The sequence below is a fragment of the Cannabis sativa genome, chromosome 1, assembly GCF_029168945.1.
Source record: "Cannabis sativa cultivar Pink pepper isolate KNU-18-1 chromosome 1, ASM2916894v1, whole genome shotgun sequence".
NCBI classification, from domain to species: domain Eukaryota; kingdom Viridiplantae; phylum Streptophyta; class Magnoliopsida; order Rosales; family Cannabaceae; genus Cannabis; species Cannabis sativa.
The window spans coordinates 48,759,313-48,783,962 of NC_083601.1; the positions used below are offsets into that span (position 1 = coordinate 48,759,313).

The 24,650-nt window shown below is 32.4% G+C and overlaps 1 protein-coding gene across 2 annotated transcripts; it reads right to left on the reverse strand.

Annotated features, from left to right (window-relative positions):
* Positions 1-5,976: 5,976 nt before the first annotated feature.
* Positions 5,977-8,859, reverse strand: LOC115704691 (probable RNA-binding protein ARP1). 2 transcript variants are annotated; one of them, XM_061108437.1, is made up of 6 exons: positions 8,386-8,859; positions 8,134-8,299; positions 7,905-8,046; positions 7,452-7,497; positions 6,968-7,193; positions 5,977-6,317 (listed from the first exon to the last, which is right to left on the reverse strand). In XM_061108437.1, exons 1-6 carry the CDS (start codon positions 8,602-8,604, stop codon positions 6,274-6,276), a joined length of 843 nt encoding a protein of 280 aa, XP_060964420.1. In that variant the 5' UTR covers positions 8,605-8,859; the 3' UTR covers positions 5,977-6,273. The 2 variants fall into 2 exon arrangements, with proteins under 2 accessions (XP_060964420.1, XP_030487752.2); XM_030631892.2 differs by having other exon boundaries at positions 5,977-6,337; positions 8,386-8,855.
* Between the last annotated feature and the right edge of the window lie 15,791 nt (positions 8,860-24,650).

Here is a 24,650-nt window from a genome sequence, read left to right on the forward strand (position 1 = left end):
GGGTTCTCATACTTAATGGGAATTTTGTTTTCGAGAGTGGGGATAGGGGGCATAAATGGGAAATGGGAACAAGGTTGGTAGGTACATTATCCACTTATTATTCACTCAATTTTTATTATTAATTTAGACTATTATAATTTACAAAGTTTTTAGTCAATTTGTATCTAAAAATACATGTTGGAATATTTTTTATTTTTTTTAAAAAAAATAAAATTATGACTATGTTCGTTACAATTATAACATCTTTTTTGTAAACGTTTGAATAATTTATCGTGATGACAATAAGTTTAAAATTTTTTTAGCACATGTGGTAAATTAAAATATTTGGAACTCTATTTTCAGTGCTGTAACTATTCGGAATTTTTTTAAAATTTTCATAGATGATATTGTAACATAACGAACGAATCTTGTTATAACAAAAAAAAAAAAATCACCATGTAATTTTAGATATAGAAATAAACTAAAAAGTTGTAATAAGAGTTTAATTAGCACTTCTCTTTATGCTATAATTGAGAATGGTTCTGAGGTAAGATTTAATATTTAATTCTACAAATATAAAATGTGCATAAGTTTGATACCTTAGGCTAAAGTGTTTAACATTTATCATGTAAATGTAGAAGCCAGTTGTCGTCATTTGAAATTGGTTGTTGTAGAAGTTAAAAGTTGGAAGGCAAAACTATCATGTTACATGCACGTGAATTGATATGATAATGGAGAGAAGAGAATGAAGAAAATAGCTCGTAAGGTGGCGTGGTGAAATCATATTATGGTCAGTCAAAGGGCCATTTTTATTAATTCCTTTTCAATTTCCATAACAAATAAACATAATAAATATATTATTGATGTGTGTATTCATTCCCCCACATCGCTCACGACGTGACTTATTTTGTTGGCTCCACGCGCCAGCCAGCTCATCAACAGGGCACGTTATTGCATTTTCTAAACACCCTTTTCATGAGGATCTACCTAAAACCCTTTGGGAATTTCCTTCTTATTATCTTTGATGAAATAGAAGAATAACAATCAAAATACAAATAAAATATTACAAACGGTACTGTGAAGAAAATTTTAGAAACGGTTGACAATATTTTAACCAAATAACTAGTGGTTTCAACAAGTGTCTCTTTTATTAATTTATAGAATTCACTTTAATTTTAAAACGAATAACCACTATAAAATCTTTAGCCCTTATTAATGATAAATTGGACGTATATTGAATTAAAAATTATTAGAGTTGTTAGAATATAGTACAATATTTACAAAACATTCAAAAATGCACGCAGATGAACCTTTAGGCAGGGTATCTATATAACGTTCCCTGTCCTTGTATGTCCAAGATGTAGGCAGGTATTATCTCCAACTTCTGTTCAACTCCCAGATGAACTTTTCGTACCCATCTTCGCCAACCTGGCCGGGCTAACGATGGTGTTGTACGGTAAACTCTGAGGACTCTGACGAATCACTTGTCACCTCCCACTCATCAAAACTTAAAGTTGATGAGCTCTTGCTTAATGACGATGAAGTTGCATGGAGCATGGGCCGGTCTTTGTGAAGTAGCTAAAGTAAATCTTTGTCTATCCGATGCTTACCCCTAAAAATTGTCCCGAATCATCTACAAAAGAAATGAGAGAGAGGTAAGGACCAGATAGATAAAATGTCTTTTCCAAAGAAAAATCATCATTGATGCTACGATCAGACAAATTTAAAGATCAAAGGAAGGAACTTCTAACTTGATAACAAAAATTCCAAAGCAAACAAGTTCAAAAACACAGGAAGAACTCATGAAATTTCCAGAAATGTCGAACAAATATTTTTTAATGTTTTATAGCAAAGAAGTTTGGAATTAACAAAAAATTAAGAATCATAGGTCATACGCATACATTCAGACCCAATATTAAGAATCCTAATTTCTAATGTCAAAAAATATTTTAATTTGAGCCTAGGTTTTACAAAAGAGATCCAAGCAAAAAATAAAATGTAGAAATTTGAAAAAATGCAAAAAAATTATAAAACTTACTCGCTGTTGGAAGTTTATGGATGATGAGTTGACTTGGTTTCTAGAAATTGCTTCGGGGTTCTTTGAAGCTTCAAAGAAGAAAAATTAAGAAATTCTGAAGAGAAAAAAACATTTTGCTCTGGTCCTCGAGTTTGAAAATGTGTAAACGAATGGGAAGGATACCTAAACCCCCTTTTGTAGTTACAATCATTACTTGTTGGAAAGTACAATTGTGAGTGTGCAGATTAATGTCCATTCTTCAAAGCGAGGTAATAAATTTTCAAAATACAAAAGGACAGCTAAATCTTTGTACCTCGTGATCCGACCTCATCAGAACTAGGCAAACAATGGGATCCAGACATGTGTCACCCATTCAAGACCTCAGAAGCCGCATAAGTCCACATATGAGCAAATGGTTCTCACGCAGATTTCAGGAGTAAATGTTATCCCAATTTCTGCATAGGATTATGTGGTGTTATTATGAGTGACACATGGAAAAAATTCTCAAACTTGGACGGGTAGTATATACTTTACTGTATTGTTCAGGGTGATTCATGTTTAAGAATGATAGTTTGAAGATCGACATGGAACATCTGGACAGGTTAAATGTGACCATTTGAGAAGCTTCCAGTGTGATAGTGAAGTCGAGTATTCCATATAGGGTGAATGCAGATGAAGCACAATTTTTAGGGATATTTCCCATAAATATCTCTCATTTAAATTCCTACTTTGATGGAGTTAACACACATCGTAAAGAGATAATAGGAAACTAGTTTAGTTTTCCCTTTTTATTCTAATTTGTTTTAAGAAACCATTCGAATGTATTTCTTCCCCTGTAAATGGTGGAGCCATTTCACCATTGAGGGATCCGATTTTGGATTTTCTAGAGAGTCGTTACGCTGTCTAAATAATTGTAAACTTTTTCTTTATGATTATTAAGAAACTCATTTGGTCAGCTCCTTGTGATATTGATAATTCTTTGAAGTAATACAAGTAAAAGGAGAGTAGACTATTACTATAATCATGGGGCCAAACCTCTATAAATTATGGTGTTCTTATTGCTTAAATATATTAATTATTATATATTATCTTATTATTTTAATTGACTCGTCGTCATTAGATAAAAGTGAGGTCAACAAGATCCATTAGCGAAGTCAAGCCTTCCATATGTTGGACAGATGGCTTGTCCAGAAAAGATGCACCTCCGACATAGCGTATCTCCAGATGGCATCGAATAGATCTTTTAGATTAGTAATGGGCATCTGGATATCCAGCTTCGTACCATAATAATTTATTGTCAAATCCCACAATAGCACAAATTTATTTACAGGATCATGTTCAGGATTCGTATCTTTCAGATAAGAAAATAAAGTAATTGTCAATCAAACATTTATGTGTCTTTATTATCCACAAAAGTATCCCACAATTTGACAATTATCAACATGATGTGGCATCCACATCATCAGAAGAACAATGCCTCATGGGTTGGACTTCACCAAATGAGCCCGAAGTCAATGTATTTTTTGTATTTATCCCATCAGTGGGCAATGTGTACATACTAGAATCCTAGCACTATAAATATAAGAAAACTCATTCATGCAAAGGGTTAGAAGTTCATTCCTTAAGTGCTCAGTCAAATCTTAGGCTTCAAACACGTGTGTAAATCAATAAGACTTTTTCAATCTTATCATAATAATATTAACTCGTAGACTAGAGGTCATTAATTCTTGAATCACGTAAAAACTTTGCTCTTATTCTTTGTCTATAATATATTTATTGAAGTAAACCTTCACTTACACTGATAATGGACTAATTACAAGGACAAAACAGTAAATACATGCAAATCCCTAATTTGGCCTTCGGCCTCTAAATCCCTAACAGAAATTAGTTAGAATGGATTAGGTTATAATCCACACCTAACTAATTTCTGTGACTAACTAATTACAAATACAAAGCATGAACCCTAGATCTATATATACCTGCATCAAACACAACCAGGTACGGTTGAGTGATATTCTTCAAGATCCAGAGTTGAAAAGCTTGAAGAAGAAGGAAAAGAAGCTCTCACATGCACAAGAAACAACAGAAAGTTAATAGAGTGAGAGAGAGAGAGAGAGAGAGAGAGAGAGAGAGAGAGATAGAGAGAGAGAGAGAGAGAGAGAGAGAGAGAGAGAGAGAGAGAGAGGGGATTAAACACACTATATGTGATAAATAAAGAGATTACTAGTCGAAATACCATACCTGTGACTTGGAATCTCCATCCTTGTAACTCTGAACATCAATTTTATAGTGAAATTGAGCTCTCAATCTGAGGAGCAGCTCAACGGAGACGTAGCCAATTTATTTGGTGAACTTCGGGAAAAAACTGGTGTTTTCTAACCCTATTCTTACTATTTTTGTGTGTGTTTGAGGATAGATCAGATCAAGTTTGATCTGATCTTGTGTTTGTGTTTGATCTGGGATTTCTGGGTTGTTTGAGGTTTGGCTTCGAGTTTCTCAGAGAGAAACTCTCTGCTAGGGTTTCGAGCAAAACCTAAGGCTGAGGGAATTGTTGAGAAGGTTCTCGATCCCTTGTTGGTTTTGTCTTGGGCAAAACAGGGTCGTATTGACCCTGCTGACTTTGAAAAGTCAGGGTTAGTAAAAGGTCGAAATTGACCTTGGTTAAACTGATTAAGTTGATTGTTGGTGTAGGGCAAATTGGTAAAAGAACCTAATTCCTACAATATTTCCTTAAGCTTTATTATATTTTATTAGGTTTTAAAAATTTTGATAAACAATTACATTAAAAATGTAACCATAATGGTTATATTTTTTATAACTTGCTACAACAAGTTGCCAATAGGTTTTTTTTATTAAAAAATATAATTTTTAGAATTGAATTAATTATAATTAACTATGTACATAAAGTAAATTAACTTTTTTAATCAAAATATTAAATAAAATTCTTTTAGCTATTAATATTTTTAAGTCCCTATTATAACATTTATTTAAGTCCTTACCACTTAGCTAAAATGCTTCATTTTCTTCTATTTATACTTAATAAGGATCATATTTTGTAGCAATTTCAAACTATTAGGAAGTGTTAATGCAAATATCTTAATTGTTAACATATGAAAATATAATACCAGATGCATGAATTACTCTTCTAATTGTTAAAAAACTATTTGTGAAAAAAAAATGGTAAATATTATTTTAGACCATGTATTTTGTAAAAGTTAACCTTCTATTTGTTAAATGACTAAATGGACCCTTATTTTCTAAAATTGTACAAATAAAACCCTGAACTAATTTTTTGTCAACATAAAATTTAATAATAATCCGTTCTAAAAGTATTATGACAAAATTGTTTACATTTTTTTGTATCTGTTCGTATTAAGAATTGTCTTCAAATTGGTTATATTAAAAAAAAAATTATTGAATATTAAGTTCAAAATCCTATTTTTACTATTTTAGAAAATACAGGGTCTATTTTGTCATTTAACAAAATAGATGATCTAATCAGTAACTTTTACAAAACATAAGGTCTAGAATGGTATTTACCAAAAAAAAAACTTGTTTAGTAGTTAATTGGAAAAATTAATTAGTAATTATAAATAGATTTAGTGTTAAAATAAAATTAGTCTTAATAAATATTTTATAAGAATATAAGATATATTAATTAATGAAATAAAATAGGTTAGTATTGAATTACAAATAATTTGTTAATTATTTTTAATTCATTTTTAAATTCTTAATAATAATTCAATAACTAAAATTGTAGTTAGATGGTAACTATTAAAAATTATTGGCATTTTGGCAATTGAGTTGTATTTGTTTATTTATTTTTTAAAATTTCTTAAACAATATATAGAAGTGAAAGGGATGTGGATGTAACTAGTATTTTACTAATTTTAAATGAAACCACCAAAAAAAAAATACCAAAATTAATAATAATAATAATAATAATAATAATAATAATAATAATAATAACCCACAAGACATGGGGAAATTTAACCATGCTTCACATGGATATGATTTCTCAGTTACAATATTTTCTTTCAATGGTTCACAGCTAATGCTGAGATGGATGTTAGAGAGAGAGAGAGAAGAAATAAATCTAAAGAGAACAGAATAATGAAAGAATCTTATCAAACACCTAATCAGAGTAAGAATAATATTTTTTTTTTAAAAAAAAAAAAAATGGGAAAGAAGAGGCAGAACAGAGCAGAAATAATAATGTTGTTCTGAGCAGCCACCACCTTCCGATTGTTATTGCCAACTATAGTCCTCATCATTCCTTAATTGCTCCATTGCCCAACCTTTATAAATCTTTCAATTGTACCTATTCCACAGTCAGGCAAACTATGTCTATAATATCAGTTTACATGGATCCACCCACTTACTTTCCATATTTATATAATGTATGTATAAACCTATAATTACAAAGATATAAATACACAGATTAAGAATCACACCTTATGTCACAACTATACACATTAAATAAATCTTTTGTAAAGGTTTCAATATAATGTTATGGCCAGTAAATTAAAGAATATTTTTCGGTACCAGAAAGAGAAAGAAACAAACTAGTCAAAAGTGACAGTTGGAAATGATATTTATTTAGGGTATCATGTGCAGAAAATAATAAAAGCTAACTAGGAGTATGATTCTTGAAATTTGATATGTATTAAATTATGCTTTTTGAACTTTTAAAGCCTAATATAGATAAAAATTTAGGAGTATGATTTAGTACATATCAAAATTCGAGAAGCATAATTTAGTAGATATCAAAATTTGAAGAGCATGATTTAGTACATAAACAATCGCTTAAATAGTAAAATTGTATAAAATTAGATAAAAATCCTTAAATCTAACAATTTTCAATATTTTAAAAGATATTTTTATCGACTTTAAAAATTCAATAAATATAATTTGATACACGTTAAATCTTAATTAGCCAATAATAAACTTGCAAGTAGAAGAACGAACTACCTGAGTTAGGGGCAGTAATTGATGGGGGCTTAGAAATGATGGCCGGGACTGCGCTAATGGGCCCTGTCGTTGTGGCGAACATGTGGGCCGAAGGGCCCATTGTATGTGCTTGATGGTAGTGATACATCGGGTACATCGGCATCAATGTGTTGGCGCTCATCACACCAGGGTATACTTGAGAGTAGTGCCCTCCTCCCATGTAGGCCCCACCATTGTAGCTTAGCTTCTGTATACCATCATCACATACGATCCACTTCATTAAAAAATTATTAACTATAACAAACAAATATTTATCAGAAAATAAAAATCTTGGCATGTGAAACACTAGCTGGCCTGGAAAAGTAATAAAATTAATAAAAAGCGAAAGCTTTATAGTTGTCGTATTGTGGGGACCAAAGCGAAAGCTTTATACATGCGTGTGCACCATAATTAATGGTACATCACAATAGAGAAATGACACGTATTGATTAAGTCAGCTACTTACTGGATTGTAACTCATATCAGCAGCAGCTATGTAGGTCGGAGGATATCTGGAATAAACACAGAATATAGTTAATTCATAGACTAATTTTTGTCTCCTTAAATTTTGTTGGGCCTTAGAAATTCTTTTGAATTATTGAGATGGTTAAATTTAAAATTTTTTATTTAATTTTACTATTTTAGTAATTATTTATGCTCTCGAAACTTTGATATATTACGTTCCTTGAACTTTTACATGTACTAAATTATGTCCACTAAATTATCGTCCATATCAGATTTTTTTTTACTAAAATTAGATAAAAATTCTTAAATCTAAAAATCTGAGTTCAGATAATATTTTTAAACACCTTACAAATTCAAGACATGATTTGTTCCATATTAAATTTCGAAAGATAAAAATCTTAATTAGCAATTAAAATAATAACCTACACAAATAAAATGACAAAAAAGTACATACCCGTAGACAGGAACGGCGGCGTGCTGATGAGGATGCTGCTGCCGATGAAACGGCGTCGCAGGAGGGGGCGATGCAGCTGGATAATACCACTGCACGTGATTCGCAGGTGCAGGCGACATTGACCTCGGTCCAACGTTAGATCCTATTAATATTTCATAATAAAGATTATATATAACCCAATTTTTCTAGTGAACATATATCATATATATATGTATGTATATATGTATACCTTGTTGAGGTGTAGGAGGAGCATTTGGAGGAGTGTTTGCATTAGAGGCGGACCTTGGTCGGCGGGCGCCTAGAGAAGCCAGATTGCAGTTGGCTCGGCGACCATTAATGATCGGCGTGGCTTCCTCGCACGCTTTCTTGGCGGCTTCAGGTTCCTTAAAAGTCACCTATATATATAAAAGGACAATAATATCTGATGATCTGATTAATGAGAGTTGCAATTGATTATTAAAATGTATGATAATAAACTTACGAATCCGTAACCCTTAGAACGACCGGTGAGTTTATCGGAGATGATGACGGCTTCCAAGATCTCACCATACTTATGGAAATGGTCTCTCATGGCTTCTTTCGGAGTTTCCCATGCAAGGCCTCCCACGAACACTTTAGTCAATGTCGTATCTCCGAACTGCCCAATGTGATTGTTACCATTACCATTACCATTAACGTTAGTATTGTTGCTTAGAGTCATGATGGATTGGATTATTATATATTCTTGAAAACCACAAGGTGTGTTTAGAGAGATGAGAGCTGGGATTGGGACTTGGGAACGAATCAGAGGGAAGGAATTAATGTATAGAGGAAGAGTTCCGGTGGAATAATTAAAATAAATAAATAAAAATGGGAGAAGAGAGAGAAAGACAGATTGACAGAGAAGCAGACAGATAGACTATAATGGAGAGAGAGAGAGAGAGAGTATTATAGCTACAACCCAACGTGAGTAGTACACACTCACATACATATTACATATTATTGATTTTCTCTTATAGTTATTTATTTTTTATTTAATTTTTGTTTATAGTAAGGTTTATTGTTATGTTTATTTTTTGTTAATTAATTTTAAATTAGAGACCTAAGAAAGTAATTTCATCACGCGCTAAAAACACGTGCCACGTGAATGTGTGTCACTGAGTTACTATGTGACAGTGCTTTCTTCCTAACAATTCAACTTGATTTTAAAACTTTTATAGAAAATTTGAGGATTCAAAAGGGTAAAGTTTTCACATTTAAATAGGATTTGATTGAATTCAAAAATATTACCGAAAAAGTATAAGAAAATAAAAGTGTTTTTGAAAGTTAGCTGTACTTATTAATGGAGAAAATTTGAATATTTATGATTAAATTAACATATTATATACACAAAAAAAAATTATTTCATATACAATTTTTTTTGTTTTTTTGTACGGTTTGGGTTGTTCTGGAATTGTTCCGATAGTTTTTATGTGAATTACAATGTAAATTTTAGTTGCAATTTAAATTGTTTTATTAATTACTATGTGAATCTATAAAAATACAAAAAAAAAAAAAAAAATTGAAGTGAAGTGAAAAATAAAAAACCTCAAAAAAATGCCTAAATTAAACACATTATCAAAATATATAATTCTTATGGTTGTTTCTAAAAATACTCTCTTATCTATAAAAATTAACGAAGTGACATAAACAACATTTTCGACTTGCACTATAAGAACAATACTAAACATTTTGTTGTCCTAAGTTATCAAAATCATCCTAAGTGCACATTAGGGACATGTGCGTCATATCCTAAAATGAGATATGAATTAGCAATTATAATTAACTTAATTAAGTATTAATGATAGTTTATATTACTTTATAATCCAATACTTGTGATTATACGTGAATATTTGAGCTTAAGTTCTCATTTTTATCTTTGTGGGCATTTTTATAATTTTGACCTGAGTAAAATTACAATCTTAATGTAGTGTGTTTAATTTGTTCGATTAGTTGTATTACCAATAGATGACTTTCAAAATAGCTAGATGCGGTTGGATGAAGTTACTTGCAAGCAAATTCATTCTAAAATCAGCGTATGAGAGGATATAAGGTGAGCAAAATAGGAGTTATGATCCAAATTAGAAGCTAGTCTAAGAGTAGAATGCATCCAAGATTCAAATTGATGTGGTGGAAGATTCTGCGTAATACGTTGATGACTAGAATAAGATCAAATGAGATTGTTCATATTGACCTTGAAAAGTGGTCAACCGACACCGAGGTCGTATGAATCTGATATTTGTCACGTGTTACACAATTAGAATGAGAAAATAAAGAACACACAAATTTGTTATAGAGGTTCGGCCCCCTTAGATAGCGGGTAATGACCTACTCTCATTTTAGTTGTATTGATATCGAGGGATAATATTATTCAGATCACTATAGGTAGGATCTGATATAGCTCCCTTAAGGATACAAGGTAGAAATCAAGGTTGGAAAATCTCAAGTGTTTAGAATACTTGTGTGTGTGTGTGTGTGTGTGTGTGTGTGTGTGTGTGTGTGTGTGTGTGTGTGTGTGTGTGTGTGTGTGTGTGTGTGTGTGTGTGTGTGTGTGTGTGTGTGTGTGTGTGTGTGTGTGTGTGTGTGTGTGTGTGTGTGTGTGTGTGTGTGTGTGTGTGTGTGTGTGTGTGTGTGTGTGTGTGTGTGTGTGTGTGTGTGTGTGTGTGTGTGTGTGTGTGTGTGTGTGTGTGTGTGTGTGTGTGTGAGAGAGAGAGAGAGAGAGAGAGAGAGAGAGATAGTGAGGAAGAGAGTTATCAGACTTAGAGATTTAGGAAAGCCTAAATCCTAATTTATAACTAAAACCCTAGGATATTTTTATATTAAATTAGTTAATTACAAAATATCAAAATACCATTAAACATAGATATTTTTTAGCTATTTTATTGGGTTGTTAGGGCCCAATTCGTAGCCCAACTCACATTCCACATGTAGAATTGCATAAAAAATCCTGACAGGCCTTCTCTTGACCGGCCAGACATCTGTAGGAAGCAGACTGGCCAGTCTTGGTGTTGTTCAAAGGCTGGACAGCCATATGGCCGACTAGGGGTGGCCAACCAGCTTCTTTGGGAAAGCTGGTTTGTCACTTGATGTCCTATTTGAGAGTCGCGGGTCCTCGTTTGCTAAGGTGTTGACTTGGCCTCTTGTTGGTGAGTTGTATTGTCACATCGCACTAATTTTGCCCACGTAAGCAACGTCACATCAACTGGACAAATATTGGGATAGCATTTGCCCCTAAGTCTTTGTGCTAATGTTTATACGGATAGGGACTTACTAGTTCAATCAATTGGAACTAAAGTAGCCTATTTTGAATAGAAGTTGTTGCATTTTAAGCCTTTTGAAATATTTGTCTAGAGTCTCTGATCTCATTTTCTATAGTAAACTAACTGCTTTATTTGTTTCTTTGTTGTGTATGTAGAGCAAGTGAAGGAGGGGTCCCACATGTACTATATAAGGGATTATGGGGGGAACCCTTTTCACTTTTTACTTTTTACTTCTCTCACTATAAATTGAAATTTGAAGAAGCTCTTCCTTCTCCATAGAGGACCAAACCCACACAAGCATCATTCTCTTAGGATTTTTGCGCCGTTTCGATGATCTAAGCTTCCCACATTCTTCCTTAACAATTTCTTGTAGTGGGTAAGCTTTCTATTCCCGTTAGTTCACTTAATTTGGTTGATTTTGCTATGAATGCATGAACATTATTCTTTGCTTTGAATATCTCTTGATTCCTACGTTAGATTGTTGTCCTTTTGGTATTTTGATCGGCATGATAGCCTTAGGATACGTAATGTGTGATTTCTAGACAAAAAGATCTGAATTTGACCTTCATTGTGATTTTTGGCTCTTTGAGTCACGAAGAACGTGTTTGAGTTCTTGAAAAAACACATGTTCAGATCTGTACAGGTCTTGGCCGGCCAAGGAGGTCTTATTTGAGACTTTGTCGGCCAAGGATGGTTATTAGGGGGTTTGGCCAGCCAAGGGGGTATACTGTTGGAAATTATTTTACCAGGATCTAGATTTACTAACAAGTATGTTGGATTAACAACCTAATATGAATTCTAAAACAATGAAAATAAACACATATAAAGTTAGAAAACCTTACAGTGGGTGCAGCGGAATAATATGACTCCTTCCGTTCAGATCTCTAGCCCTTGATTCCTTTCTGTAGCAGAGCATCACCAAGATCTGAACCTGGATCTTCTTTTCTCCTTCTTTGATGCAGAAATTCCATAGTCTTACATACTATGATTGAGGTACTTGATGTGTGTGGGCACTACTCATCTCACAAGGATTTCGAAATTTTCTCTCTTTTTCTCTCTTGAATTCCGTGGCTTATGAAGCATACAAAGACATGCAAGAGAAGAGAACAAGGATTGCTTTATATAGGGAAAAAAGGAGAGTACAACCTTCCAAATAAAATAGTTTCCTTAATTACTGTGTAATCAATTAACTGCCTTATTTAGTGTGATCCACCACTTTCCTATTTTTGCTAGGCTTTGATTAGCAATTACATGACAATTAAAATTGAAAATAATAATTGGAAAACACAAACCATGTGGCCGGCCATAGGGTGATATGGGCCTCACTTGGATTTTGCAATTTCCTCAATTTTATTTCTATTTCTCCAAAAATGTCATTTTTCCAATTCTAATCATTTAAATGCCAAAACTAATTATTTAATAACTAAAACAGATTATTAAATAATATTGTCATTTAAAATAATTATTAATTAGACATACAAAGTCTCTTAATTAATAATTAAACCTAGAAACCCTTTTCTTTACGATTTCATCCTTAAACTGTGAGAATTCATAAAGTAGACATAGTCTAACTTTTAGAATTATAATTGATTAATTAAAATCAATTAACTGAGTCTTACAAGCAGTATGGTCTCAACTAGTATGGGGACCATGGGTCTATATAACCGAGCTTCCAATAAGTCGAACCGAATTTACCAAGTAAATTCCCTAACTTATTAATTCCTCATTGAATCCACACTTAGAACTTGGAATTGCACTCTCAGTCATATAGAACGCTCTATATGTTCCATGATATAGACACGTCATTAGTTATCCATTGTTATAACCCTAATGTGATCAATGATCCTCTATATAGATGATCTACATTGAAAAGGCACTACTGTTACCGCTACACATTCAATGTATTTTATCCTTAAAACACTTAACCATGTATAAATGATATTTCAGCTAAGTGAAATGAGATCTCCACCATTTATCTTCGTTTGGTTAAGCTCGAAGGAAATCATCCTTTACTTCTATTGGCCAAATAGAAGCTATAGATTCCATATTTATGTTAGCGCCCCCACTCAATTGCATTACCGTGTTCCCAAAATGTATGTATTACCCTGACACAAAACTAGGCTTAACTAACAAATCAAAGAACACGTATAGCACTCTTGAGATTGAGCCTAACCATATCAGGATTGAGATCATTTGATCTAGGATCAACAGGTGATATTGAATTGAATAGATATTACGGTAAATTTTAACATATCTAATTAAAGTTCAATATCGGTCCCTTCCGATGTATACTCCATACATCCGATACTGGTAAACTTTACCAATGTCCTGGAAAGGACATAATACTTTTCCAAGGTGTAAGAATACCTATCGCTGATTATACCATGTCAGTCTAAATCCAGTGTTCTGACAAATCAGGGAATAAACTTTTGAACATATAATAAAGATTATATTCCACTGTGCTGACAACACTATAATCTTTAACAAACACATATGTTCTGGACTTAAAAGGAATTCATACATTATATACATATAATCATGAAATAAATCATGTGAACCATGCAACATAAAATGTTATTTCTGATCTTTATTAATAAGTAAATCTGATTATATGAAATGAGTTTTATTTAGGGCATAAAACCCAACATATACCCCATAGGCTAGCCAGCCTATACCTGGAAAATGGATTCTTGGCCAGCCCTAGATTGGGTCATGGGGTCTAGCTAGCCGACCTCTAAGGCTAAGGACCCTGGCTGGCCAAGGCTCCAAGCGGGTAGCCAATTTTTTACCCTTTGTTGACCTCGGCTAGGGTCTCGTGACGACCTTGGAGGCATATACAATTGTAGTCTTATGCGTGATTCCCCTTAGGAACTCTGTATAAGGCTCGATAGTGAGTCTATTATAGTCAATTGTATAACTTAAGACTTACTATATGTCTAAGTAAGTGTACTTAAGACGGTACTTGGTCAATAATTGCCCTTGTACATTGTGATTTACCTGGAAGGTATCCTTGGGTACTATTGACTTGAATGTGTTTGTAGCTTTGTCAGGTTGCTCACCTCCCTTTATTACTTCTATGCAGGTGGTTCTGAGTGTTGGATAAGGGAGGTGACAGCTACGTAGGTCCCTTGGTTATCCTGTGATCATGGCTAGAACAAAATAAACTTGTTGTAGAGCACCTCCATGTGACCCCCATGTAGCCAGGGTGGCTACAAGGGGTCAGGTCAGGATTGTAGAGGAGGCTACTCAGCTTCACATTAATGTTAATCTAGAGGTTGACCAGGAAGAGGTGCCTGAGGTCGACTAAGGGGTTGAGAGTCCCGATACTGAGTCTGATCTTGAGGAGGATGCATAGTTAGGAGAAGGAGATACAGGATATGTATTTGTCCTCTCCAACTACCCTTTGGGTCGTTACGAAGCTGATGGTATTTTTCTGAACAGGCTTGGTGGGCCTTCAGTGCTTGGCTTGGATCATATCTTGGTATAGTCTTTTAAGCCTGAGATACTGGATGCTAGACCACAGGGAGACAGTTGGGTCTCACTCGCTTCTACCCTCTATGTTGATGCTTTTGGCAAGGTACTTGTTAGTGGTTTAGTGAGGGGTGTCCATTGTGAGATACCTCATAGAGATCAAAGGGTGAACCGACTTCCCCTAGTTTGGTTGGCTTGGTCAAAGTATCATATTGAGCAGGGGCAGTGTTGCCGCTTCATCCATACTTCCAAGACATTGCTACTTACTTTGGGATGTGTCCAACACAAATCACCTTGAAAAGTATCAAGTACCTTTCAGCAATGTTTGTTTTATATAGGGAGCTAAGCTGGCCTTAGCCTACTCCTTATGAGATCAGATATTATTTTGATCTGAAGTCTGCTCTGAAGCAGAATAGGACTGGGTACTTCAACTTCAGCCAAGTTGGCTACCAGTGGTTGGGTGACACCAATAGTGCAACTATGTCAAAAGTTGTTGGGTACGCCAAGAAGTACTTTATTGCTTAGGAATTTCAGAGGATTGGACACTACGAGTTCTGGCAGGTACTGTTCTTCAAATGCTCTATCCCCACACTGTAAATGAGGGATATGGTGAACCACATCTTGTCTCTTTGGGTGGATAAGAGAAGCATACTCAGGTTGACCAGTGTGGCCAAATTCCAAAAGTATGGTTTGTACCCTCTTGCTCCTGGAGTTGTGCGAGCCCCAATTGCAGAGGGAGCTTGTCCTGGAGATGGTTAAGTTCCTGACTTGGATGACGACGTGCCTTTGTCTCGTATAGCTTAGAATCTAGAGAGGAAAGAGAGGCCCCTCTGTCGATGCTTGGCTAGTAGGGGTTCAGTTGGTGATGCTTCTCTCTAGATCAAGCTTGGAGGCTAGACTTCTGAGGGATTTGCTCGCCTCTTGCCTACATCTAAAGGCAAGGGCAAGGCAGTTATTGAGGATTCTGATGATGATGGTAATTTATAGTTGATAACGCTATCTCTTACATTCTTGTCTTGCATTGAATATTTATGACTTGCTTTCTGACTTTGTTACTTTCTTTTTGCAGATATGTCTTCCAGGTTGAGAGGCCTCACTAAGGGACCTTCTGATGAGCCTTCGGGTCGACTGAGGGCCAAGGTGGCCTGAACCTCTTATGGCGGAGATGCTACCGGATCATCTCTGCCTCCTCCTCCACCAGGGCCTGCACCAGCTGAGCAGCCTATGATAGATGATCCTCCTGCTATGAGGGAACTGTTGGATTATATTTTACTAGGACCTAGATTTACTAGTAAGTATGTTTTTAACATCCTAAATATGAATCTCTAAAACGATGAAACTTAAACACATATAAAGTATGAGAAACCTTACATTAGTTGCAGCGAAATTAAATGACTCCTTCTACTCAGATCTCTAACCATTGTTCCTTTCTGTCGCAGAGTATGATCAAGATTTGAGCCCGACACTCCTTCAGTTGTTTGGATTCTTCACATTCTTACACATTATGATTGAGGACTAACTTGCTATGGGTTGGCATGCACTCAATCTCTAAGGCTCAAATTTTTATGTGAAAAACACTATAGGATTTGGAAAATAGAAGAGAGAAAAGAAAAAGAAGAAGTCTCAAACTCTCTAGTTGTCTGACAAGATGTAAACTAGGTTTAGAGTCATTAGTTGGATTAAGAGACCATTCTTTTCTTTTTATACTAATTCACTTAGGGTTAGGATTGAATTATATGGAATAAAAAAATGATAAAATAATAACAAAATAGGGCATAGTGGCCGACCATGAGAAGGGCCCAACACTAGTTATATTTTTGCTATTTTACTTAACCATTTATCTATTATTTCACAAATATTTTCTAATTTCAATCCTAGAAATGCCAAAATTATTTATTTAATAATTATAATTAATTATCAAATAAAATTGTCATTTATATTATTTATTAATTAGACTCTACAAAGTCTCTTAATTAATAAATAAACCCTAAAATCTTATTTCTTCACAATTAAGCTATAACTTAGTAAAAATTCAAAAATAAGACATATTCTAATTTAGAATTATAATTGAATAATTAAAATCAATTAACTGAGTCTCACAAGCAGTTTGACTCAACTAGTATGGGGACCATGGGCCTATATAATCGAGCTTCCAATAAGCAGATCTAGAATTTATCAAGTAAATTCCCTAACTTATTAATTCCTCCTTGCACCACTATAGATTTGGAATTGTACTCTCGATTATATAGAACGCTCTATATGTTCCACGATATAAATACGCTATGAGATTATCCATTTGTTATAATCCTAATAATCAGTGATCCTCTATAGATGATTTACACCGAGTAGGGACAAATTTATCATTACACTCTTCAATGTATTTTATCCTTAAAACAATTAGCTACATATAAATGATATTTAAGTGATCTAATATAATCACTGAAATGAGCACTCAATCATATATCTCTATTAAGCCAAGCTCGAAGGAAATCATTGTTTCACTTCTATGTCCAGATAGAAGCTATAGATTACGTATCTATGATTAGCGCTACCCCTCAATTGAACTACCATGTCCTTAATCTATATGTCACGAGAAGAACCATTGGTCGACTTTAATGAACAAATTGAAGAACACAAATAATACAATTGAACTAGAACCTAACCATCTCAAGATTGAGATCATTTGATCTAAGATCAACTAGGTGATATTGAATTGCATAGATATTACGGTAAATTTATTATATCTATTCCAAGTTCAATATCGGTCCCTTACGATGCATACTTATACACCCAACCCAAGTTTACTTTAACCAATGCCCTGGAAATGACATAACACTTATGCACGGTGCAAGTAAACTACACTGTAGATTATCCTATCAGTTTAACCCTGTGTACTGATAAATCATAAGAATATATTTAATCACATAATCTTGATTACTTTCCACTATGTTGACAACACAATAAAGAAGAATATCAATGTGATAAGGATTTGGATGAATTTATAAATAAAATAAATAAATAAATGATCACATGAACCAAATAACACATTAAATAAGTAATAAAATAAATTTGTTTCTTTATTGATAATTGAATAGAAAGGATTGCATTGAAATAGAATTTTATTTAAAGCACGAAGCCCAACAAACTAACACTTGCAATAACATAACAATCAGTACATTTTCATTAATCCTAGATTCATTCTAGGCCGTACACAATAATAGACCAGTTTCTAGTTAAATTTTTGCCACTTTATTTTAACCACTCATTCTTCTTTTCAATAATACTATATTTTCTAATTCAATCCTATAAATGTCAAAACTATTTATTTAATAATAATTAATTACTAAATAAAATTGCCATTATGTTATTTATTAATTAGACCATACAAAGTCCCTTAATTAACAAATTGACCCCAAAATCTCTTTTCTTCTTAATTAAGCCCTTGCTTAGTGAAAATTCTTAAATAAGATATAATCTAATTTTAGAATTATAATTGATTAATTAAAATCAATTAACTGAGTTTGCAAGCAGTATTATCTCAACTAGTGAGGGGGCCATGGGCCTATATAATCGAGCTTTCAATAAGTAGATCTAGAATTTACCAAGTAAATTCTCTAACTTATTAATTCCGTCTTGCGCCACTATAGATTTTGAATTGAATAGCACTTTCAATTATATAGAACGCTCTATATGTACCACGATATAGATACGATATGATTATCCATTGTTACAATCCTAATAGTCAAGGATCCTCTATAGATGATCTACACTGAATAATAGGGATAAATTTACCGCTCTACCCTTCAATGTATTTTATCCTTAAAACCCTTAGCAACCTATAAATGATACTTTAGTAAACTAATATAATTACTTAAATGAGGCCTCAATCATTTATCTATATTCGGCCAAGCTCGAAGAAAATCATCGTTTCACTTCTAAATACTTATAGAAGCTATAGATTCCATATATATGAGCAGCGCTCCCACTCAATTGAACTACCATGTCCTTAATCTGTATGTCACGAGAAGATCCAATTGGTCGACTTTAACGAACAAATTGAAGAACATAAATAATACAGCTAAGTTGAACCTAACCGTATCAGGATTAAGATCCATAGACCTAAGACTAACTATTGATATTGACTTAGAAAGATATAACAATAAGTTTATGATATCTTATCCAAGATCAATATCAGTCCCTTCCAGTGTATACTCCATACATCCGATACTGGTAAACTTTACCAATGCCCTGGAAAGGACATAACACTTATCCAAGGTGTAAGTATATCTTATCGTCGATTATCATGTCAGTCTAAATCCAGTGAACTGACAAATCATGGAATTAAACTTTTGAACATATAATCATGATTATATTTCATTGTGCTGACGATACTATAATCATGAACAAATATATACATATTTATGTATGTTCTAGACTTAGAATTTATACATTAAACATAATCATGAAATAAATCATGTGAACCATGCAACATAAAATGCGATTTCTAATCTTTATTAATTAGTAAATCTGATTATATTGAAATAAGTTTTATTTAGGGCACAAAATCTAACACTTTCCATATCTGCGTGTGAAAAGCACGAGTCCTAGACTTGAAGGGTGTCGTTGTTACAAAATAGGTTATGTTAAAGGCGAACCGGTCAGGCTTGGGTGGTTGTGCATGTATAGCATGAATCACCCAAACTACCGAGACTTTTAAATTTAATGTTTAGGGGTTACTTTAAAAGTTCATGACTGTTATCCTGATTGTTTCGTCTTTACTTATGTTTAAAAGTTTTCACTTGTTTTGGCCACTTTTTTATCATATTGTTGACATCCTATCGTCATTTCATCGACATCCTATCGATAACCAACAATTACGATGGAAAATAGAAATTTTTACTAACCTTCGACAAAATATCAAAAAACCATCGTCAAATCATCGATAAGTTGTGCTTAAATATATTTTCCATATGTTATCGACATTATGTCGATATACTATCGACAAACTATGTTGCATCTACTTTAGACTGTATTATTAATAAAATGTCGATAAGTTATCAAAATCTTGTTAATAATGGTCATCCTTGTCCTTTTATTGCATAATATTAACATTTTATTGATATTCTGTAAAAAAATCTAATTTTCGAGAGAAAATCAGATCTGGCATTTCAGACCAAAAAATAGTAAAATAATAACAGTTCAAACAAACACCACACACATATAACAAAAACAAATTACATATTACATATTATTCATAATGTCTAAAAAATGGTTAAAACACAACTTACCTATTATAATGGTGAATTTGAGGGATTGATGTGGTCTGGTTGTCAAATGTCCACCATAGTCAGAGAGATTAAAAGGAAAGTGAGTGAGAGGAGGCTTGAACCAAGCTTAGAGAGAGGGTATCAGAGAGAGAGAGAGAGGGCAACAGATTGAGAGAGGGTGTGACTAGGGGTGAGCATAAAATCCAGAAAACTAAAAAAGCCGTTCAAAATGACCTACCGAACACCGTTGGAACCGAAAGCGATGAAACCGAAAATCAAAAAAACTGCCAACGGTTAAAACCGCCATTGAATGGTCAGTTTTTTTTTTGTAATAAACCAACCGAAAAAACCGAAACCGACCGTTATACATAAATATTAATTTATTAAGTTTTTTTTTGCATGTATTATAGTTACTAATGATATATAAAATTAATATATTATTTTTTTATTAATATTAAAGTTAAAAGAATAAGATAATTAGTTTTTGAACAATTAATTTGTATGTTTGTAGTTGTAAAATATAGAATAATGTATTTATAGAATAAATTGGATCATTTTTTTTTTGTAAAAAAAAAAGTTCGGTTTGGGTGGTTTACACCGACCAAACCGAGGTTCAAAACGGTCGGTTTTAAGATAGGTTTTGGACTGGTCGGTCGGTTTTTGGATAGGTTTTGGATTGGTCGGTCGGTTTTTGGATTGCACCAATCCAGACCGAAAACCGAATTTTGGATTTTTATATAGAAAAAAACCGACCAAACCGACCGATGATCAACCCTATGTGTGATTGAGATTTTTTTTGGCTGTGATATTTTTTTTTTTATTTTGATTTTTTTTAAAAACAAGAGCAAAGAGGAAAGTTCATGTAATCAAAAAAATTATTTTGTAAAATTAATTAAAGGGGTAAATTTTGAAAGATGTTTTATTATACAGTAGAACCTCTATTTAAGAATACCCTATTCAAGAATAACCTCTAATTTATTATAAAAAAATCAAGTCCCAATTTGGGCTTATTTATAAATAAGAATAACCTCTAAACTGTAATTAGTTATACAATTTCTAAGTCTCGAATTAACAAAGTATACCTCTATATAAGAATAATTACATTTTAATAGAATATATGCATATATTTTATAAAATTATTTATGTAGAATTAGTAATTTTATTCCAAATTGTAATACATGTATAAATATTATATTTACTCAAAAATAATTCTATTATGCTATAATATTAATGATTGTTTAATGTCATTGTTGTAACATTGATATTTCTTTATATTTTGAATTTTTTTTAGTGTAACTCTATTTAGTTATAACCTCTCAAATTAGAATATAATTTGCTTAGTTCCAAGTGTATTCTTGGATAGAAGTTCTACTATTTAGAAATTGGCTAATTAGTAATTTTTTTCCCCGAACTTTAACATGTACTAAATCATGCCCCCTGAACTTTTTTGGCTGTTAAAAATTCCCCCTGAACTATTAAGATTGTTAAATTTAAGGACTTTTATCTAATTTTAGTAAAAAAATTCTAACATGGATGAAAGTTCAGGGGGCATGATTTAACACATATAAAAGTTTGAGGGGCATGATTTGGTAGATATCAAAGTTTGGGGAGCATAATTTAGTACATGAAACAGTAAAATTGAATGAAATTAGACAAAAGTCCTTAAATTTAACAATCTCAATAGTTCAAGGGGAATTTTTAACGGCCAAAAAAGTTCAGGGGGCATGATTTGGTATATGTCAAAGTTCGGGGGGGAAAAATTGCTAATTAGCCTTAGAAATTTTTCTCACAATTGGAACTTCCCAATTGTATACATTAAAGAAACATCTTAAAATAGCTCCCCAATAGAAAAGCGCCGTGTCATCAAGCAATGACGTGATTTAGCTCTATTCGACGTTCGCTACTTCAGTTTTGAGGATCAAACTCACCCAAGTTTTCCTCAGAAAAACTAAGCAAAGCTGAAACTGCTGACCAATCAGTGCGAACAAAAAAAAAAAAAAACAAGAACACTTTATATTCGGACTCTTTTTTTCTTTTCTTTTCTTTTTTTTTTAAATTAATTATTATTATTAGTTTGGATCTCTTAAAGGGTACGAACCATATTGCTGTGCCCAAAAAAAAGGTTTTATGTTCAGTCTCTCTAAGCCCCAACTCTCAAAATCCTCATTTTAGTAGAACTTTAAAGTAGATCTAGCAAGGTACGACCATGATCTTAATCTTTCGTCCACTATTTTTGTGTCAATTTCGTTTTTTATTTTTGTATTATATTGATCAGCTTCTTGATTCTGTTGCTGTAGATTCTTTCAAGCTTGCATTAGGTTTTTTTTTGGGATTAAGGATTTTTGAATATTGTTACTTTATTTATTTATTTGCGGTTGAAAAAGCTTTTTTCTGATGGTTTTGAGAAATACCCAGATAGCGATTTGAATGGATGTAAATAAGGACGGGGAAATCCCTGTCGGTAGTGTTCCAGAGTCTACAGTGACTGAGAGTGAGCATGTGGCAGGTGAAACCCTAGTCGGTTCTGGTGGTGATACAGCTCAGGGGCAGATTGAGGGGTCATTCAGTAATGGGGTGGAAGATGATTCTTGTCATGGGAATGACATAATGGTGAAAGTATTAGGTTCTGATGTATATGTTGGTGGAGTTTGTACTAGTGGGAGTGGCGAGAACCTGGATGATGAGAATGAGGATGCCGTGCCTATGGATGTTGAAGTGGTTTCTGAGAAACCCGTTAATTCCATTGGCATAGATGGCTGTGGTGCTATTGATGAACAAGATGGGGAACTTTTGAAACAGGGAAATGGGGGTTCTTTGGGAGTGTCAGAATCATTGGAAGAGAAGGCTCAGCATGTTGATGGCATGACAAGGGAGGCGAGCTTGGGGGAAATTGTGACAAATTTTCATTACTTTCAAAGGAGTGCCTTTTTAAGGTTCAAAATAAGTACTATCATGGAAATTTGAATTTCGAAAAGTAACTAAATGTGGGACTTAGCGTAATTGGTTGGGTGATTTTACTACACGTGTCTTTATTTCCTTAAGATTATTTTCTCCTAATTCTTTCAATTTGATGTTATGTAGTGCTTAATAGATTCTTATTTTCTTTGGTTATATGTTTTTTCTTGATAAATGCCTTTAATTTTTTAATTCAATTTTTTCTTTCTCTTGGCATATTAGCTGTAAATGCTTTTAGATTTTATGGTATTTTTTATTATTAAAATATAACTAATGTGAAAAAACAAATAAATTGTAACAAATAGTCTTAAATCTTAAATCTCACACTAATGAAGGTTAATGTCTATTTTTTTAAAAAATGAAGTAAATGGCTTTTTATAAATGTTAATACCTAAAATACCCTTGATTATATAGATGAAGCTCAACTCCATTTACGAACACCATACCTTAAACCAATATAGAAGCAATATATCTCAAGGAAAGCGCCGCGAAAAAAAATTAATATACCACCAGCATAGTAAAAAAAAATTAAACAAAAAACTTAATTTAATATTCCACAAGTTTTTTTCTTGTTCTTTCCTTCATGAAATACCAATGAACATAAAATCAATATACCTCAATCAAATATAACTATACTTCATACTTAAATTAATATTTCATGTTTTTTTCCCTCTTTCGTTCATTATATACAATAACATATTAAAATAATATACCATAATATTAAATTAATATATTTTCTTTCAATTTTTTTTTCTTAGTATATTATTACACATAAAAACAATATATCATAGTGCAAAATAACTATACCGAACACTAAACTATTATTCAATTCTTTTAATTTTATTTTTATTTCTTTCCTTCATGATATATAATATAACATACAAATACTATACCTTAGAGTAATATGAATATACCCTAACAATTCTATAGTCAAATAAATATATAGAAAAAACTTAAATAAACTTTTCCAAGTTTTTTTTTTCTCTTTTTTTCATGATATACCATAGCAAATAAAAACAATATACCACTCTATTTATTTATTAATACATCATAGCACATAATAAAGATATACCGTACAAAATAAAAAAAAAATACTAAAAACTTAAATTAATATTTAAAAGTTTTTTTTTTCTTTCTATCCTTCACGATATACCATATCACATACAAACGATATACCTTAGACCAATATGCATATACCATAAACTTAAACTATTATACTATTAAATGATTTTTTTCCACGATATACAATAACATATAAAAATTATATTCTGCAATCATAAGCATAAATACTATAGTGAAAAATTAATATACCACCAGTATAGTGGAAAAAATATATATACCAAAAACTTAATTTAATATTCCATATGTTTTTTTTTCTTTTTCTTTCATTCATGATATACTAATGAACTTAAAGACAATATTTCCTAGTGAAATATAACTTTACCTCAAACTTAAACTAATATTCCACATTTTTTAATTTCCGTCTTTCGTTCATTGTATACCATAACACATTAAAATAATATACCACAATCTTAAACTAATGTACTACCTTTCAGTTTTTTTTAATATACTATTGCACATAAAAACAATATACTGTTGTGCACAATAACTATACCAAAAACTTAATTATTCAAGGTTATAATTGTAATTTTATCATCAAATTTTTCAGTGAATAAACATTTTGTTAATTTTTTATAAAAAAGGACATTTATTATTTTATTTTTTGAGATGAGGGACATTTATTAACTTAATTATGTTAAATTTAGGGTCACTTT

Bases quoted from the DNA above. Each gene is read 5' to 3' on its own strand.
- LOC115704691 (XM_061108437.1), bottom strand. From the start codon at position 8,604: ATGACTCTAAGCAACAATACTAACGTTAATGGTAATGGTAATGGTAAC. The intron at 8,300-8,385 runs GTAAGTTTATTA...TTATATATATAG, and splicing joins GTTCTAAGGGTTACGGATTC to GTGACTTTTAAGGAACCTGA. The intron at 7,194-7,451 runs GTAAGTAGCTGA...GATGGTATACAG, and splicing joins CTGATATGAGTTACAATCCA to AAGCTAAGCTACAATGGTGG.